This window comes from Lotus japonicus, chromosome 5, assembly GCF_012489685.1.
Source record: "Lotus japonicus ecotype B-129 chromosome 5, LjGifu_v1.2".
NCBI classification, from domain to species: domain Eukaryota; kingdom Viridiplantae; phylum Streptophyta; class Magnoliopsida; order Fabales; family Fabaceae; genus Lotus; species Lotus japonicus.
Window position 1 is genome coordinate 40,577,195 of NC_080045.1, and position 20,726 is coordinate 40,597,920.

At 39.8% G+C, this 20,726-nt stretch overlaps 2 protein-coding genes across 2 annotated transcripts; both read right to left on the bottom strand.

Annotated features, from left to right (window-relative positions):
• Positions 1–5,442: 5,442 nt before the first annotated feature.
• LOC130717612 (ABC transporter I family member 21-like) lies at positions 5,443–10,426 on the bottom strand. The gene is made up of 5 exons (XM_057567914.1): positions 9,909–10,426; positions 6,928–6,979; positions 6,587–6,723; positions 6,284–6,370; positions 5,443–5,975 (listed from the first exon to the last, which is right to left on the bottom strand). The coding sequence occupies exons 1-5, from the start codon at positions 10,224–10,226 to the stop codon at positions 5,706–5,708; spliced, it is 864 nt and encodes a 287-aa protein (XP_057423897.1). The 5' UTR covers positions 10,227–10,426; the 3' UTR covers positions 5,443–5,705.
• Positions 10,427–13,211: 2,785 nt separating this feature from the next.
• On the bottom strand, positions 13,212–19,000 carry LOC130719547 (uncharacterized). The gene is made up of 4 exons (XM_057570167.1): positions 18,868–19,000; positions 17,910–18,779; positions 14,145–17,248; positions 13,212–13,976 (listed from the first exon to the last, which is right to left on the bottom strand). Exons 1-4 carry the CDS (start codon positions 18,998–19,000, stop codon positions 13,212–13,214), a joined length of 4,872 nt encoding a protein of 1,623 aa, XP_057426150.1.
• Positions 19,001–20,726: the final 1,726 nt, after the last annotated feature.

The window sequence follows — 20,726 nt, forward strand, 5'->3', positions numbered from 1 at the left end:
CAAACCCACCTCATCGCCACTTTAACGTCTCAAAAGACGGGACAATCGCGTGAGACAAATCCACCTCATTGCCACTTTATAACGCCTCGACAGACGGGACAATCCCGTGGGACAAACCCACCTCATCGCCACTTCAAGCAAGTCAAAACATCTCATCCAACTCAGTAGTCACTCAAACAACAATCTCAAATTCAATAATCAAAACAACATAATCACATGTTATTCATAATCACAACATTCTCACAAACACATCAAGCTCTATTGAGCGATGAAACAATAATTCAGTGCTATAAAACATAATCATGTCATATCCACTAAAAAGCAGTAATGACGGAAACCAGTAAACGGGCGAAGCCTCTCAGAAATCGGAGACACACGTCTCAATAAGTTCACTCGGCCGAAGCCTCCAGAAAACATTTGGCACAAGCCTCAGAAAACATTCAACATAAGCAAGCATACAACATTGCAAAACATGTCAATATTTCAATCAATTGCCAATCAAATTAAACATCTTCATCTCAAACGCATGCAGTGCGATAAAAGCATGCAAAACTCAAAGACGCACTAAAACCGAGTTACCCTTACCGTAGCCAATATCTTCATCCAAGCTCAACATCTCAGTCCAATCCAAAATAAAGCTCCCGAACTCAGCAAGTTCCCCGGGCGTCCTCCTCAGTTGTGAAACCTCACCAATTGCTCCAAAGTCTCTTTCCTCAGCTCAACTCGTTCCAAACCTTAAGCAAAGTATCATTGCTTAGTCGCTAAGAAACAATACAACTAATAACACTATCAAAACCCGAAAAGAAGCTTTCGAAGCTCTAGAGTTCGACATTTAGGCACGAATGGATAATAAGACATGTTTTCGCTAAAATGCGCATAACTCGAGCTACAGAACTCGGAATGACATGAAACCAAAGTCAAAATTTCGATAACAGAGAGGGCTACGCTATGGACCAGGCCCTACAAACCCAAAAATTATTTTTGGACACGGTACCATAACAACAAAAGTTTCGGCCACTTTCAAAAATCGGGTTTCCCGAACTTTTTCTTCGATTTAGTTATATTCCTAGGTATTCTTAGGTGATATCTTGGCCAGGGAAACTCTCAGAAAAATTTAACGACTGAAAATACGAATTAGGGGTATTTTGGTCAAGAATTAATGACCAAAAACTCAAAGTTGAAATTCTGAAAAACAAAATTGATGGGGTTGTTCACAACAACGTTTATAGCACTTAATCTCAAGGGCACTAAGCTTGGTTGCGACTTTTTGATAAGAAAGTAAGCACATGTGAAGAAAATGAGTTTTTAGTCCGTTTTTCAGATCTACGGCGACTCGGTGAAAATCCGAACGATCCGACAGTGATTATAGCATGTTGAGTTGTAGTAGAAGATAGTTGGAAAGAAAAATCAAGGTAATCAGACATTTTTACAAAAAGCTCAAAACTTTGAACACAGAAATAGATAGAATAAGCCGACAGAAAGCAGAAATAGAAGTAAGATTAAGCATCCTTACCTCTGTGCCTAAGTGTAGCTTCCGAAATCAGGACGATCGGGCAAGAATTGAAAGAGCTCTGCTCCACTCTCTCTCTCTCTCTAAGCTTCGGCCACTTTGGGAGAAAATGAGATATTTTCTCATTTTTTCCCTTTTTATAGGATAGGGGGAAATCCGAAAAATCGATATTTTGCAGTTCCGGTCGTTTTGGTACTTTCATCTGCTGATAAAAATTGAGTATTCGGCGACAGAATGTCGAAACTCAAATCAAGGTTCTTTTAATTGAGGAAAACGTCTCAAAGACTGTGTGAGTCGATTTACGCCGAAAAAACTACTTTTTGCAGTCGACGTCGGATGGAGAAACTTCCTTCTGAAGAAATGTCGCAATTGCTGAAAGAATTGTGACATCGCGGATGGAAACTTCGTTAGAAACTCCGAATACAAAAACTCTTCATTCAGGGTCTTAATTAAAGTCCCCGAGAAGTTAAAGTCTAGCTTCGACGAACTTCCGGGAAGCAAAACCTAACAAGCGTACAGTCCAGGGTTTCGTATCGAAACACTGGTCATGGGAAAAATACCTAGAGGTTCTTATTCTCCCTTCAATTCTAAAGTTCTCTTAAACAGTGCTCTAGGAGCGGATATAACCTTTTTCGGACACTCTCGACCGTAGTCGGGTGCGAATATGGCTCGTGCTATTACTTAAGCTGACTACAGTGTCAACCTTAAACATAATTTGAACTTAATTATTATATAAATAGTTTTCTTGACTCATAATAGGATTCGAGTCATGAAAATAACATAAAACAATAAAATATAATTACTTAATTAATCAACACGACGAAAGTAAATAAATAATCTAATTATTTAATTCGGGGTCTTACATGTCTTGTTAGGAAATAACACAGCTGAAGAAGTAAAAATAAACCAGGAGCACAATCAACAACACAAGAATATAACGCGGAAACTCCAAAACCGGAGAAAAAACCACGGTCGTTGTCAAAACCGACAACCAGAGAATAAACACTATGTGAAAATTGTTACAACACATAGACTTCACTCTCAACCACCCCATGACCCCAGTACACCCACACTCTCCAAAGTAAATATTTGAACTACATCTCACAATGCTCTAAAACAAGAGCATAAGAGAAAAAGAAAACACAAATATAAACTTAAAGTGTTTTCATGTGCTACTGGTGTTTTGGTGTGTTGAAACAAGGAGCTTGAGATCCCTATATATAGTCTTGGACCCTCCCACCCCTCACTAATCTAAGCGATGTGGGACTTCTCCAAGATGCATAACTTGATCTTTTTTCTCCTTCATTAGCAATGTGGGACTTACATTGCAATCAACCCCAAAAATCTTTATTGTCTATACCGACAATCATTGTCTTCACCGACAAACATAATTCTCATTGTCTATATACCGACAAATTAAATTATCGTACTCCACCATAAAAGAATTCATTACACTTGGAACTAAACCATCCCAAGAATTTTCTTCACTTGGAACTAAACCATTCCAAGAATTTCCACATGCCGAAACCTTGCTGAAAATTTATGGTGCAACTTCCATGTTGGCTTTCTCCGGAAGTTCATCAGCCATCGACATAACCACATACCTTGCATCAATGCCAACCAATGCCCGCACGCTATAACCACACACCTTGCATCTATATCAACCAATGCCCGTGTGCCACCTGGACAATCTAATGCCAAGAACGCCTTGTGTAATCATGATTGCATCAACTCCTCCATCACAGCATCATCGCAGCTGCAGACCACTTCTTCAGCACCTTCGCACCAAGTGATATCCATCGAACTGGAAGCTCTGATACCACTGTTAGGAAATAACACTGCTGAAGAAGTAAAAATAAACCAGGAGCACAATCAACAACACAAGAATATAACGTGAAAACTCCAAAACCAGAGAAAAAATCACGGTCGTTGTCAAAACCGACAACCAGAGAATAAACAATATGTGAAAATTGTTACAACACATAGACTTCACTCTCAACCACCCCATGACTCCAGTACACCCACACTCTCCAAAGTAAATATTTGAACTACATCTCACAATGCTCTAAAACAAGAGCATAAGAGAAAAAGAAAACACAAATATAAACTTAAAGTGTTTTCATGTGCTACTGGTGTCTTGGTGTGTTGAAACAAGGAGCTTGAGATCCCTATATATAGTCTTGGACCCTCCCACCCCTCACTAATCTAAGCGATGTGGGACTTCTCAAAGATGCATAACATGATCTTTTTTCTCCTTCATTAGCAATGTGAGACTTACATTGCAATCAACCCCAACATGTCTGTCTTGTGCTACGACTTCATCCCGTATGGGAGCTGGTGATGATATGGATCATGAGGTCATGCTTGAGGGGAATGAGGACATTGAGTAGGATGTGGTGTCTTTTGGACTTTTTTCGGTGCTTTGTGTTTGACATGCCAGTTGTTAGTTTCATTTCTCTTGGCTTTGTTTCATTAGAGGGAAGGAAAGAGGGAAGGAAAGAAAACACGGAATTTGATGTGTGAATTTGGACTACACTTTAATCTAAATTCACACCTCGAATTCCGTGTTTTCTTTCCTTCCCCCATTCCTTCCCTCCAACCAAACAAAACCTTATTTGTGTGCCTTGGCTGGCCTTGTTCACGTGTAGACATAGTGGCAATGTTTTAGGGATTACATGAACCTAATCAACCTAACTTTTAGGTTGTGGACCTTGCATGTCACTAGTGCTCTACGTTATGTGTGGAGATCTCATTTGGTACTTGCTAATATGTTAAATCTTGATCATTTTGTCAGAAAGAATAATATTTTTAAAAAGTTTTAATTTCACCAATATTATCAAAATATAAAATTAAATAAGTATATGCTGTGTGGAAAGGGTAGTGAGGTTTTCAAATAGGTCATCCTATGACTATTGTTGGCAGCATGAAAGTGGCAAGGTAGAGAAATTTTACAATCTCCTAAAATTGACTTTAAATGGGAGATTATTCAGTACCCATAAAGCCATGTTCACAATGAATAGGGAGAATAGAAGTCAACAATTCCATTTGAAGGTGTCAGTGAAAATAATTGGGAAAATTAGTGAAATACCTATACTGTATTTGTATAGGTCAGTGGTGATACGTGAACCACGGTGTGTGTTTGAACACTCACTTTTGTGGTGGTTTCAGATCGCCACAAAGTGAAAATCAGGAATAAAATAAAAGAAAAGAACGCATTTTGTGGCGATTTAAAACGACCACAAACATAGGTATCTGAGGTGTTTGCCACTATAGAGTGGTTCATCAATCATTTTTTATACGAATAAAGGCATTCTCTATGAGTTTTGATCACCCAACAATGTATGTCTCATTTGTAAAGAAATTCTCTTAGTGAGTTTTCTCCTACTTCAAAAGAGTGTAATGTGTTATTTTAATGGATTTAGAGAGATGTTGTAATCTCTCCTACTTAGTAGTGATAACTTTTTTTCTGACGTTGTCCGTGGTCTTTCTCTTATCTATTGAGAGTTTTCCATTTTAAATATTGTATGTCAATTTCTACTCTCAACTTCAATTTTTGTTATGTGATATTATCGTGTCACTCAAGTACTCAACAAGAAGTTTGATATTTCTTACTTTCACTAAGCTACAAGTTCCCATTTCCTAGGAGGACTCGCACTTCCCATACCGTCTTGACCATGTCTTCACATGCAAGAAACAAATGCTCTCAACTTTTTGTGAACCTCCATATACAATTCCTTTGAACTGCGAATAAGCCAACCCACACATAAGCACTTATTGATTGTCCTTCGGACATAATTTCAATCATGGGGGGTTGGGATTGGGGCCGGGAAGAAAACACCATTCTCCTTAGGTTGTTTTCAGGTTCCTAACTAAACTTCCAGCTTTGAATAATCCCAACATGGATCCTGACGCAACATATTGCCAAAAACATCTAGTGCAAGTTTATTTCATTTATATACCTTTATGGTATGGAAAACGAATACATATTATTGGCCAAAGCCATGCCCATGTGATATTGTGGCGCATCCAGCTAATTATAAAGCTATTATTCAAGCATGCTTGTTTACATGTTTAGCTACCTCCAGAAGAATGAAGAGCCTAAAGTAAAAACAACCACTAACTTGACAAGCTCAACAGAATGAATTACTTGTATTTGTCTCAAATTATTCTCATAAAAAAATTGTGTAAATAGAGACTATCGATAGTATGCCATGTGTCTAGATGAAAAGAACGGAGAGCTAGAAGTTTTTTGAACGTTGGAAGTAGGGTTCTTCTTTTCAAGCTTTGTTTCGGCGCGTAGCCAAGACTCAACAACAGACAGCAGATTAGCTGAAGACTTCAACTCGTTCACATCTGATATTTTTTCTGTTCTCTTCAGTTCACCCTCTTGTATATATGCCAAATGAGTTGCCCATGTCTCTAGTCCATCAAAAATGTGAGTTGCATAAACAATTGTAGCTTCTCTCTGCCAAAAAAAATTAGAAAACATAAGAAAATCATCATTGTTCCTGAACCCAATTTTCCAGCCTTTGCATTTCGCAAGATGGGCATATCACCGCCCAAAGTGATCGTAATTTATTAAGGCATTACAGTTTCCATGATTGCTTTGAATAGGCATATTTGGACAATACCCTGTCTCTTGTAGAAACTTGAAGATTGGACTCATTATTACATTTTCTGTGATTATTATTTCCAACTATGATCAGCTATCATCTAATGTTGCAGATTTCCCTACTCCATTTCAGCATGCAAATAGATAGAGGCAGTGAATACCTGTTCACACTCTTCCTTAAAAAAATCCAATAAATCCATCCGAGTAACAACATCCAGGTCAACAGTCACCTCATCCAGCAAGAGAACCTGAAATGTCAATCAAGGGTTCCAGTTATATATCTGGTTTGATTTGACCTGCAACGTTAAATACATATGAAGAAAAGCTCAAAAGACATTAGCGGATTATTAGAGTTCAGAGTTTTGTTTCCTTTAAAAAATGCCACAAGTAAATGGCATACCATGCACAAATACAAAAGCATAACAACCATGAAGAAAATCTCTAGGCTTTTAAATCCATGATACCTTATATGGATGGAGAAGACCAAGGCAGATTTGTACTCGACGTCGCTGCCCATCAGATACCTTATGCATTCGCCACTGCAGATCTATATCAAGCAGCTCAATCAACCTATCTCTCCGGTCAGGATCAGCGCCCTCAACTGTCAAAAGTAGGGAACATCTTACTTTCTGCTATACATCAAGACTAAAGAATAGCTTTATTCAAATTTCCATATATATACATAATAGGTCTTCTTGGAGGACTCCAAGATGGGGGTATGATTAACTTCTCACATGGCATTTAGAAATAAAAAAATGGATATCTAGTGGTATTTTGTAACAAAGAAAACTGTTTGAAAACCCACCTCCAAAGATCATATGCTCAGCAGAAAAGTCTCCTTGAAGTGGAATTTCTCCCTGGATATAAACAACATTAATATTTGACATGAAATTGATCAAAGTATAAATAAAAACAGGAAACTAATTTATTTACTACAGCATTATGCACTGATCAAGGTGGAGAATTTCTATGACATGAGTTTATCCATTTTTGTGATATGCAAGGTATACAAAGACAATTGGCTGCTGCATACATGCCACAACAAAACCAAGTTTCCAAGTGAAAGAATAGAACTATTATGAACACAGTTCATAGTATGCTGTCAAAGAAGAAAATACCAAAGAATTTTTTTGGCCAGACGCAGTCAAATGAACAGTAGATTGTCAAGTCGAAATTGAACTTTGGCAGTGAGACAAAAGACCCCAGAAGAAGCTTGGAGTGAAATCAAACCTTCAAGTTTTTAGATGTACCTCTCATGTTCATGTGCTAGACAATAAGAGATCTAAAATATATGATAAGTTGTGTTCTGCCAAGAGTTAGTTAAGAGACAAAGGCTTATAGAGTTTATGATCCACTCTCATCACAAAGGATCATAATCAGCAAACATGCTATATTTGGGGAAGACAAGCATTGAAATTGGGATAAGTTTGAAGAAGCAATTACTAGTGATTTGGAATTGGGTGATCAAGAAGAAGTAGCCGCTGCAATTGATGAAAGTGAAGAAGGAAGGGAACCTGATTTTGATGCTTATGTGGAAGATGTGGTAAATTCTTAATTTGATTCTTTAACTGAAGAAATCCCTTTATTCTCAAACTAAAGGAGGAATAATAGACCACCAATTTGGATGACAAATTATGAAATTAGAGATGGACTTTCAAATGAAGATAAGGAAGCATATTTGTGTATTTTGTTGTTGCAGTACATCCTATTTACTTTGAAGACGTTGTCGAAAGTAAAAATGGAGCAGAGCTATGAATGCAACAATAGAAGGGATAGAAAAAATAGTATGTGGGAATTGACAAATTAGCTTGAGGGAGGAAAAGTTGGAGTGAAGTGGGTCTGCTCAAATACAAGGCTTGACTTGTAGTAAAAGGGTATGCTCAACACTATGGGATGGACTGAACAGAAATATTTGCACTAGTGGCATACATGGACACTATCCATTTAGTGGTAGCACTTGCAGGTCAAAAAGAATGGATTACTTATCAGCTAGATGTAAAATCTACATCAAACATGGTAAATTGAATGAATCTCTAGGGAACAGCCATGTGGCTATAAAGAAAAGGGAATTGAACAGAAGGTTTAAAAAAGGCACTTTATGGTCTTACACAAACATCACACGCTCGGTACAGTTGTATCAAAGCTTATTTTTTGAGGGAAATTCTTGAGAAGTGTGAATATGAACACACCTTAAAAGTTTGTACGTTGAAATCTCATCATAACAAAAGCAAATGGCAAAAGGTTAATTATAAGTTTGTACGTTGAAATCTCATCATTACTATGAAGGACGGATTGATGTTTGTTTGTAAAGTTCAAAAATTACTAGAAACATGAGTTTAACATTACAGATCTGTGTAAAATGAGGTAATTCTTTGGTCTAATGGTCTTGAAGTCTTGCAAAGGTCAAATGGAGTTTTTCTCAGTGTGCATTGGAGGTGTTACAAATATTTTTATGGACAAAAGTAGTTTTGTGAAGATGAAGATGGGGGTTAAAGGGAATGTGAAAGACATGTTTTAACTTTTAAACAGACTGCCGGTAATCTCATGTATCAGAAAACTACTTAACCTGACATAATGTTTGTGGTGAGTCTTACTTTACTAGTATATATATAATATGGGGAAACCTAGTGAGCTTCACTTACTGGCAGGAAAAAGTGTGCTTAGATATTTAAGAACAACAACTGAGTTGGGAATTTTCTACAGAAAGGGAGGAGATTCTTAAGTTATCGCTAACAATGACAGTGACTATGTTGGGGTTTTAGAAGATAGAAAGAGAACTTTAGGCTCTGTGTTTATTACGAATTCTGCAGCAGTACGTTGGTCATCGAATATGTAACCAGTTGTTAGCCTCTCTACTATAGAATCAGAGTTACTTTATACAGCTTCTTATGCATGTTAGGCAGTACGGTTGAAACTGGTCAGGAAAACTAGATCAGACAACTAGTATTAATTGATAGTAGCCCTGCAATCGAACTATAAAAGAATCCAGCTATGCATGATCACATTCGCAACAAGTACATAATGATAATTGATATGTGTTTAGTGGTCACTTCCTTCGTGAACTTGCAAAGGCCAGTATTATGGAGCTGGTATACTGTGACACAAAGGAAAAATTGGCAAATATAATGACTAGTCACTAAAGTAAGATGTACTCTTGAAGCTTAGGGGCCAAGAATTGTTCGGAACACTTAGAGTGTGTTTGTTTCTGTTAGAATATAATATAAAACCATTAAAGTGGCCCTTACCCAACAGCTTTAGCTTTTGGGATAATTGATTGATTGACATAGTATCAGAGCCTCAATGACCAAGCGGTCCAGAGTTCGACCCTTGCTCCCCTCACTTTCTAATTAAAAAGTGGAATTTAATTAAGCTCAAGGTAGGTGGGCGTGTGCATTTATCCACACTTCAAGGCCAAATGGCTCTTGCGAAAGCTTAAGCTGTTGGGATAATTGGTTGCTTGACAGTTTCAACGTATACAACATTCCCAAATTATCGAAAATATTCCCAGGTATAATCTATTCCCAAGAAAGTAATTCACTCATAAGTCATATCTAGCTTTGTTTCTATTGGGAATCTTATAAATGGAACTTCTAACTTTTACCACATTGTATCATACTTTTGGCCAATTTAGTGAGTTTTAACCCAATTTCTGTTTACTATTCAAGTCAAATCTACATAACAACATACAACAACAATTAACAAGCATTTCATTTTAACCAATTGAGTAACACAACAACATTATCCCCAATTTGAGAACCAAATTGAGAAAAAACATAATATACTCACAGCGCAGCCAATGGTTTTACTCCAGGATCCACCGAGATAAGAGAGATCACCGCTACAAACAAGCTGAGTGTCATGAAAAGCGGAACCATTGAGCACGCGGACAACGTCTCTGCCTCCAACCATGTGTTTCCCGGCGAGAATCTTGAGCAAGGTGGTTTTACCGGATCCGTTGGCGCCGAGGAGGAGACATCGCGATCCGGGAGAGACGTCGAGGTGGAAGTCGAGGAAGAGCGGTGGTTGTTGGCCTGGGTAGGTGAATTGCATGCCCTGGACTCGGATTCCTCCTCCGCCGGAACGTTCTGAATCTTGTATGGCCATTGTTGCAGCAACTGGTGTGAATGGAGATGATGGTGGTTTGTTCAGATCAGAGCTTTGTTGTGTCTGTTTTTAAAGTTTAAGAGTTCCAATGTGGCGCCCATAGAAAAGTTACACGTTAGTGCCTGTGATGGTTGTTGAAAGTTGAAAGAATGAGAGAATCAACATCTATCCACGTCGCCTCTTCGCCTACTTTAGTTGGAGCAACTTCAATTATGCAAAATTCCCATGATGAATGTGCTCCCATGAGTATTTTATTATTTAAGTAATTTAATTAATTTTTGAGTAAAATGCACTTCACTCACCTTAATTTAAAATATATATACTCTTTAAATCACTTAATCTAATCGGAGTTGTTTTCGTTTAAGTAGTTCGAGCCCCTGTGAATCAAGATGCGTTAAATATTTGGTAGGGAGAGTTATTTTGCCCATAAAGAAGATACCCGACTCGAAATTGTGAGAGCAATTAAAATACATCAAACACTATTAGAAATATATTACGATTGATCATGTTCCAAGCATCCGTATTTTATTTTCTTGCTCGATTTCTCCGCTCTATTTCCTGCTTTGATTTGGCTTGTCTCGATTTGTTAAGGGTTTAGATCCAGCAACTGTTCAGGGCGACGACTACTTGGTCTCAAGCTCATGTCGTTCGTATCTTACTTCTTTTGCATCCTTTTGTCGCGTTTTACTTCATGGGGCCTTCCTCAGCGCATCAGAAGCTCTTTTTCTTGCGACATGTTTCGGTTTCTACACCTCTGTTTCTTCTGTGTTGGTCTTGTTCTCTTTCCCCCTTTTGCATCAGCGTGCTTTCGTAGGGTTCCCTTGCCCCAATCTCTGTATGGTGGTATTGGAAGGTGTTGTTGTTGGTCTGAGGTCATCCCTTGAAGGGGATGACGATGATGATAACGAGGATGGTGTGACAAAAGAATGATGGAGTGGGAGTAGTCTTTAGCCAAGGTTCCACCAGGGTTGGGAGGTCTTGCGTTTCTCTCTTTGTCTATGGTATTAGGGAGATGGTTGGTTATTTTCATATCAGATATCTCTTCCCACAATATGGGAAATTGGTGAATGTGTTTATGTAGGGAAAAAGAGGTTGGGTCGTCGATTCCGTTTTGGGTTTGTGCGTTATTCTTCTTTGAATGTTGCGGCTGAGGCGATCAAATGTTCTGATGGTATTAGAGTGGGTGGAGCATCCTTATTTGTGGCGTTGGCTAAACCCCATTGGATGGCGACGACAGGAGGTATCTCATTGGATTATTTGGCTTCTCAAAAGGTAGTAAATATTTTTGTTGGAACATAAGCGATATGTGTTGCTAAGGGAGAGGAAGTGTGTGTATGAATGTTAGTGAGGAAGTTGATGTGCTCTTGGACTCCAGTTTTGCTAGGGATGCTTCTCAATATGCTAGGATTCCAATTGATGTGTTTTTTCTAAACTCTTGGCCTCTGGCTCCTATCAGGTTGGTGATGAGTCACGCTTCTTGGATGAGTTTTTAGCGACTCCCTCTTTTTTCTGGCTATGATGAGAGGTTTGTATTGGATGATATTTTTTTTTTGGACTGCTTTCGACTAGAGAGTTTGGAGATGCAGGTTTTTGGAGAAGTGATTCAGTCGCAGTTTTCTGAAGATTTGACCCAGATAGAAGGTTTTGTACTTGAAGACGAGGGGGGCTTGACGGTGAGAGGTATCAGGTTGTTAGGGAGGTTTTAAGGAGTTATCTGATCAGGAAGGATTTGAGTTTGATTACCCATAGGTGTCATGGACGACCCATGAAGTTGGCTTTATTATCCTCTACGTATAAGGATAAAGCCCTTATTCCTAGGGGGATACCCAGGAAAGTTGATAAGAGGGACAAGAAGAAAAAGGTCTAAGATGAGATTCCAAGTGGCTAAGATGTAGTAGAAGCCCCAACCTCTCTGGAGGCTCACGAAGGGAATTAGTTGATGCTTTTGGCGATAGAGTTTTTAGAACCATAGGATGTTATGACTAGGGCGAGGAGTGTTTTGTCGATGGGTAATTACTTGAGCATGAGGTATGATTGTACATATTTGATTGTTTTGAATCAAATTACGGCACAAATCCAAACTCATAGGCCTCCTTAGGGGTGGTGGATGATGGCTTGGTGTTTCTGATCGGAGCTGGGTGTTTTATCCTTTATTGTTGTTGTGGTGGGTCGTCTTTTGGCCTTTGAGCCCTTTTGTTCTATAGCTTTGGTCTTTTAGATTTTGGGTTGGTCTTTGCTATGTTGGGTTTCCTTTTCTTTTTTGGTTGGGGTAAGGTTCTTGGTAGTTGTATAGCTTTTTGGTTTGGTTTCTTTTGGGGACCGTATTTCACGTTGGGGTGATCAGCTTTTTGTTATTACTAATCTGTCTTGCCTGCTTTGTTTCTTTCTTAGCTTTATTCTCAAAGTTGTGATCAATACATTTTTTTGCTTTTAAAAAAATATTGTCATTAGAAACACAATCCCTTTTCAGTGTCAACTTATGGTCATTCGACACCTTATAATGAAGATGACACATGCCTTAGAAATAAGCGTGATACGAAAGAACTTCCATTGAACAATTATGCACTAACGAAGGTGAAGAATGTGAAGATAGTGAAGGCATGGATGATGAGGAATACTCATGAATAAAGTGAAGTAGAAATTGTCACGGATGAGGGAGAAAATTAATTCTGCAAGTGATGGTGATATGGAAAAGCAAGAATTTCTTGATGTTAAAAATGTAAAAGGGAAAATATTGAGTTCAAATGATAATGGTAAGGTTCAATTAGAAAGTTTCATGTTATTTGTCCATGTAAATGAGTTAAAAAATGTATTGGGAAATTTTATCATTCAAGAGAATTTCAACATTAAGGGTGAAAAATGAAAAAGCACTTGTCCTTCGAACGATTGTCCTTGGAGGGTCCATGCTTCTCTTACCCCGATTGGCGTACCATTTATGGACGAAAGTCATGAACCAAAGCATATTTTTTTGAAATTGGGTTTCATTCAAAGAGAAGAAGCCACCGAGGCAAAAACATCATCCTGGATGAGAGAGGAAACCTCCAACGGAGCCTCTTCAATCCAAACCAAACAGCCTAAACGAAAAGCAAGTTTTGCCAACGCGTCGGCAACAGAATTGCCGGTCCTACGAACGAAAGTAAAAGTAAAAACATCAAAATTACAAAGCAGTAAACGACAATCCTTAACAACTGTTTCCAAATGGGAGAAGCCACCCTCTCTACGTTCCCAATAGTTGTATAGCACCAAGCAATCCGTCTCAACCCAGATGCGGCGAAACCCCAATTCCTTTGCCAACCCCAAGGCCCAGCGCAAAGCTAGTGCTTCTGCCAAAACCGATGAAAGAACCGGGCCCATGGTCGATGTAGCAGCAGCCAAGACCTCCCCCTCCTTGTTCCTTGCTATAAACCCGAACCCAGCCTCATGAGATTGCAGTAAGGAAGCATCAAAGTTCACTTTAAAAATTCCTGCAGCTGGTCGACGCCATGAAGAAACATGCTCGCGGCCATGGCGGTGAGGAGCAGTTAACTGGTTGCTCGACGGGCGAAGGCTAGACTCTCGCAACAGGATCTGATCAACAGAGCTTAGCTTCGCGCTGAAGAGAAGATCATTACGTGCCTGCCACACTGAATATAAGATGGAGAAAAACATACCAATGCCATTACAATCAGCTGCACCCAGAAATTCAGTAAAAAATTCTTGCACCGAGCACTCCTCATGAAGACGAAACCCCAGCGGAGAGGCAAACCAGACCTGTTTGATAAACGGACAAAAAAAGAGAGCATGCTCATGTGTTTCCGGGGCCGCTAAACACCGAGGGCACAATGGATCCGTTGCCACTCCTCGACTGTTTAATAACGCACGAACAGGTAGCAAGTTGAGGCATGCTCGCCATGCCGTTTCGCAGCACCTCGGTGCTACCTCTGCCTTCCAAAGTTTCAACCAAAGAGCTGGCCTCATAGCTGGAGCTGAAGAGCCCGATGCCACACGCGCATGATGCTGATTTCGGATGAATTGGTAACCTGTTTTGGAGGAGTAGCATCCATCAACAGTAGCTGGCCAGAAAAAGCTATCCTCCTGATGATACATGGGCACGGGGACAGAAAGGATAGTTGTTGCAGTAGGTGGCCAGCAAAGGAACTCAACCTTGTCACGGTCCCACCCCCCTCCATTTGGAAGCATTAAATCCGACACATGAGTGACATGAAGATCCGCTGCCACATCCTCGCGGTACACCATTGGGGTTGAGGAAGGGATCCATTTATCGTCCCAAGCTCTAATCGTTTTGCCATCCCCAACTCTCCAAAGTCCTCCTTGCTCAAAGACCCAAGCTGATCCCAACAAGCTAGACCATGCATAGCTTGGTCTATAACCCTTCTTAGCTCCAAAGATTGTTTGTCGTGGGAAATATACAGACTTGTAAACCCGTGCCAGCATAGTATTTGGCTTCGACATGATTCGCCACCAGTTCTTCCCCACCAAAGCGATGTTAAAAGCTTTAAAATCTCGGAAACCCAAGCCACCCTTGCATTTGGGTTGGCAAAGAGAATCCCATTTGAGCCAATGAACACATCGATTGTCAACATCACCACCCCAATAGAACCTGCTTATCATGGATTCAATTTGAGAACATAAACCATCCGGAAGGAGGAAACATGACATCACATAAGATGGAATCGCCTGTGCAACCGCCTTCAATAGCACCTCTCGTCCAGCCCTGGATAAAACTCTTTTTTTCCAACCTTTGAGTTTCTTCCAAACCCGCTCCTTAACAAAGTTAAAAATTTGGGTCTTTGACTTACCAATAATGGTTGGTAGACCCAAATACTTGTCAAAATGCTCAACAGCCTTCACATTCATTAACCCTTTAAGGTGATTAAAACAATTATCTGGCACGTTTCGGCTACATGTGAGCGTTGACTTGTCAAGGTTAATGACTTGTCCTGAAACTCGCTCGTAAGTTGAAAGAATTTCCTTCACACTCTCCACCTCCTCTGGCGTAGCTTTTGCAAAGATTACACTATCATCTGCAAAAAGTAAGTGAGAAATCACAGGTGCTGATCGAGCTACCTTAACACCATGTAAAGAAGAGGACATTACTGCTTTATTAATAAGCGCAGAGAAAACCTCACCACAAAGGATGAATAGATAAGGGGACAAGGGGTCACCCTGTCGCAACCCTCTCCCCGGGGCAAAGGGGGTTTGGGGCGCTCCGTTTAGTAAAATAGAGAAATTCACTGTGGTTACACAACTCATAATGAGGTTGACCCAAGAGAGAGGGAATCCCATCTGTGTTAAAACACTCGCCAAAAAAGGCCACTCAACTCTATCATAAGCTTTGGACATATCAAGCTTTAGAGCCAGAACGCCATTACGACCACTTGTTTTCTTTTTCATAAAGTGAAAACATTCAAACGCCACGAGAGCGTTATCCGTGATCAAACGACCAGGGTCAAAAGCACTCTGGGCCTCACAAATAATATCCGGCAAGATTAATTTTAATCTGTTCGCCATAGTCTTAGTGATAATCTTAAAGATAACATTACAAAGACTAATGGGCCTGAACTGGTTAGCATGCAAAGGTTTTTTAACCTTAGGAATAAGCACTAACAAAGTTCGATTTATAATACCTGGTGATATAGAGCCATGTAAGACATGAAGACAGAACTGAGATATGTCCTCACCAATAATATGCCAAAACTTATGATAAAACAAAGCTGGCAATCCATCAGCGCCTGGAGCCTTATTTGGGTGCATTTGGAATAAAGCCTCCTCAACATCCTCTTTTGTGAAAGGCCTAGTGAGGATCCCCAGATGGTGAGCTGTTAGTCGTCCTGCGACTAGGGAGGTCACTGAGTCAATATCAATAGGACCTGCAGAGGAAAAGAGAGACATAAAATAGTCAGCTAAAACACGGTAAATGTCCTTGACCTCGTCCACTGTTCTGCCATCCTCAGTTTCGATTTCTTCAATTGAATTGCGCTTCCTGCGTTGGGAAGCTTTCCTGTGGAAGAAACCCGTATTTCTATCACCATGTCTAAGCCAAGTTGCCCTGGACCTTTGACACCAAACAATCTCTTCCTGTTCCAACAAAGCGTCTAGTTGCCCCTCCACCGTTGTTGTTTCTTCTACCACTTGCTCAGATTGTACACGTCTCTGTAAGGCTTGGAGCTTTACCCGTAAATCAGCCACTTTCCCTGAGACATCCCCAAAGGCCTCCCGTCCCCACGAGCCCAAGTGTTGGCCTACCGAAGCAAGCCGATCAATACAGCTCCCTCCCCCAGAGCTCCAAGCCTCCGCGACAACCTCCATGCACTCCTCATTTTTTTGGAGCCAAACCTCCTCAAAGCGAAACATTCTCTCACGTCTGGTCTCCTCCTGCTTACGTCGAACACCAAACCACATGCGAATGGGGTTATGGTCCGATCTGTATCTCGGAAGGTGAGAAACATGAGACACCGGCCATTGTTCAAGCCACTTGTCATTTACTAAGGCGTAATCCAACCGCTCCTCCACAGTATCCGGAGCCTTGCGTTTATTAGACCAAGTAAAACGGTAACCGGAGTAGCCAACATCTCTCAAACCACAATCCGCTATAGTTCTAGCACAATCCTGCAAGCGCGCCACATCAACTGGGCCTCCCCCCAATTTATCATTGGGACACAGTACCTCATTAAAATCGCCAATGCATAACCACGGAACCGAATCATCTGGTTTGTATCTCCTCACTAAATCCCACGTGCGCCATTTGTTATGCTCCTCTGGCCACCCATAAATTGCAAGAACCTGAACACTGGAGCTAGTATCTGGGTCTGTCACCATACATAGAATGTGATTGAGTGAAGAGCTAATAAATTCCACCTCCAACCCCTCTCGCCAAAAAAGACAAAGACCACCCGCTCTAGATCGACCTGAGCCCGAGCAACCAAGGGGAAAGAGGTTGCCAAGCCCACCAATACTCCTCAAAGAAGCCATCTCATGGGAAAACCTCCGCGTCTCCATACTGAAGGCCATATCGGGCACTTCTGAACCAAAGCATATTTGAATTAGGTGATATAAGAATACTAAAGCCACATCATATCAACATGAAATGATAAAAAAACTAAAATGATATGTTAAAGTTTTATCAATGTTTAGAAAACCGGTCCGATCATTGAACCGGTGAAAGTACTGGTTTAAGGTTCAAAAGTTCAACCATAAATGAACCAGGGTCGAACCGTTACTAATAAAATAATATTTAATATAATATTTAATACTAATACTTATCTTATTATTTCTAAATTTATACCCAAATTTAAGTTTAATTACATATAATAGTAAAAGATATCAAGCAGACAAAATAATATTAAAGTTTCATAAAGTTAACAAATGTTATATATATATGTTTTAGTATATACTATTAAATTAAAAAAAAAAACGAAACCAGATGGTTCATTGGTAAGTTTGTGCAAGAAAACAAAAAATTGGCAAGTGACATTTTTTTTTTGTAAGTAACATAAATCCATTAAATCAAGCTGGCATAGAAGTCAAAGCATCAGCAGTAACAAAAGCATCAAGGTTGGGGGGGGGCTTCCTCTATCCAAACCAAAAAAGAGGATGTCCCCCGGGCTAAGAAGTCAGCGGCACGATTGTCGGAACGACGAACAAATAAAACATCAAAGTTTGCAAAAGATAAAGCTAAATTACGATAATCTGAAATAATCAAATCAAGATATGATGAGCCTTTGGAACGACGCCGCCACCACTGGTAGAGCTGCAACAAATCTGTCTCAAAGCAAACGGTGAAGAATCCAAGATCAAGAGCAAGCCTCATTGCCCAGCGTAAGCAAAGAGCCTCCGCAAAGCCTGCGGATTGCACCATAACCGGAGCAAAGGTTGCTGTCGCCAATAAAGCACCATCCTCGTCCCGCGCCACCATCCCGAAACCTGCCAAAGCTCGCCGGACAGAAGCATCCAAGTTTATCTTTATCCAACCCGCAGCTGGACGTGTCCATACCACAGCATTAGACCTTGGGCTACGTTGCACGCTTGTTGGTCGAGGCAAAGCTTCCAAGGATGCCACTCGATGAAGTATATGTCCAATTGAGAGCTCATGTTGTTGAAACAACAAAGCATTCCTTGCTTCCCATATCACATAAACCAGCGTAATGAATTTTCCCACAACTTCCTCACTCGCCCCATCCCAAATCCGAGCCACCACCTCATGAAAAGCCAAGTTTTCCACTGCCCCAAGACCCATGACCGCGAACCAGACACGCAAAATAGCTGGGCATGTAAGTAAAACATGTACCTCTGCTTCATCCTCCAAACCGCTCCAAGGACTTGACGGATCAACATCCAGTCCCCTCCGTTTAAGCGCTGATCTCACTGGGAGGTAGCCCGCACAAGCTCTCCACATAACCTCCTTGCAGCGAGGTAGGGAAGAAGCTGACCACACCGTCTTCCAAATCAGGCTTGGCACCGCTGCAGCTGGAGATGTCGACGGTAACAAGGACTTGTTCTCCAACCGAATAAATTCATAACCAGATTTAGAGGAATACCACCCATCACTCGATCCTGGCCAAAAAAAGACAATCTTCATAGCTCTGTAAAGGCAACGAGACAGCAAGAAACACTGCTGTAGTAGCTGGACTGAACACCATACTCACCAAATTCTCATTCCATCTCCCATTTTCTATCAAGTCTGCCACCTTTTTCAGTTGCAAATCAACAAAAAGGTCCTCACAGTAAACCAAAGGAGCACTGTTTGGAAGCCAAGCATCATGCAAGATATCCATCGAAGTTCCACTCCCAAGCCTCCACCTACCACCCCTTTCAATTGGTAAATGAACTGGCAAAGTAAGTTTATATACATTGGAAGGGCAAAGATTTTTAAAAATATTTAATCTTTCCCATTTTTCAAGATTAGAATAATGATGAGAGAGGAAATATTGACTTTGGCAGAAGAAAGTTTTGAAAAGTTGCCTTTTCAGTTAAAGAATGCACCGGCAATCGAGATTGTGAGAGAGAAAAGTTAAGGAAAGAGAGAAAAAAAAAACATATTATAATTTTAGAATGCATCGGTTTAACCGTTGGGCAACCGGTTTTACCGGTTTATGGCCGATTTGAACGGTTTAATTCCGGTTTATCTTCCAGCGGTTTTTAAAGAGTTCCGGACTGGTACCATGTCCGGTTCTCGATTAAACCGATTAAACTGGCCGGTCCGGTCCGGTTTTCTTAACATTGAGTTTTATACTAATATGAATTATGAAATAATGTCTAGTGACTTGAACCCCAAATTTAGAGTTGAAGGCAAAACTATACAATTATATAGGCCAAGAAAGAAAAGAAAGGAGGAACTTGAAGGTTCTCAAGCTAATAGTTTTATTGTTCCGTCAGTATTTTACCTACTGCGGAAAATTCCTCACTACTGCCTCCCGTAGGAGTCTGGGTCGTGTCTCAGTCCCAGTGTGGCTGATCATCCTCTTGAACCAACTACTAATCACTGATTCATTGGTAAAAATCTGTCTCCAACTTTCGAATTGCCAAAACAAGAACTTTATGTAAGAGTTGAGAAAAATATTAAATTTTCTTAGTTGTTGTTAAATAGATAAGGAAAACATAGTTACATTTTCATGATTGAGCTTCCTCATAAGAAATTATGTTTTCTTATGAGAAACACTCTTTATGTTTCGATAGTTAATAATCAAACCAATGATAACAATTTTTTTTTGGTAATATCTGCCTTGAACTACTTTGTAGAAAATCTACTCAAGCAATATCATCATTCTAAAGTGCTCGTCGGAAGCTAAGGCATTGTTGATCAATGCTCTTGTGAAGAACATATGTTGAAGCTAAACATTAGACTAATTCAAAAGGAAGATCATGCGCGTTCAAGAAAGGCTCTTATTGAAAAACACATCAGGTCCAACCAAATTATGTTGATCAAGAAGAAGAACATCATTCAATCAACGTTCAAGGTTCTAAAGGAAGACTATTTAAATTCATATTTTGGTATCTCAATCTCTCAAATGAGGTACTTATGCCAAAAATATTCCATCCTCAAAAAATATTGGTTGAGCCATACATCCATTTTAAGCTTGATTTTAGTGCAACTAAGGTGCTTGTCATTTGATTGACCTCTATTGCAACAACACTAGGCTACGACGGATTGCCCCGAAAAAAAGAGCAAGAAAACTATTAATGGATATAAAAAAATATTAAATTGATGTTTAATTTAGATGTCAAATATGGTTGAGTAGTTTTTTTTTTTTTTGTATTTCTTCGTCGGTTTTTCTTTGATATTTTTGTTTAAATGGTAATTTTTCGAGCAAGCATGCTATGTTTGTTTATTTTAAAACATTGTGATATTGCTCTTATGTATTAAATAATTTGTTTATTTCTTTCCTTTTTACAACTAAAAAATAGTTTGTTCTTCATTATGTAAGTGTCGTTTGGTGTTAATTGTAACTTTAATCTATCATTATTAATGGATACCACAACAAGTATAATAAAGTTTTACGC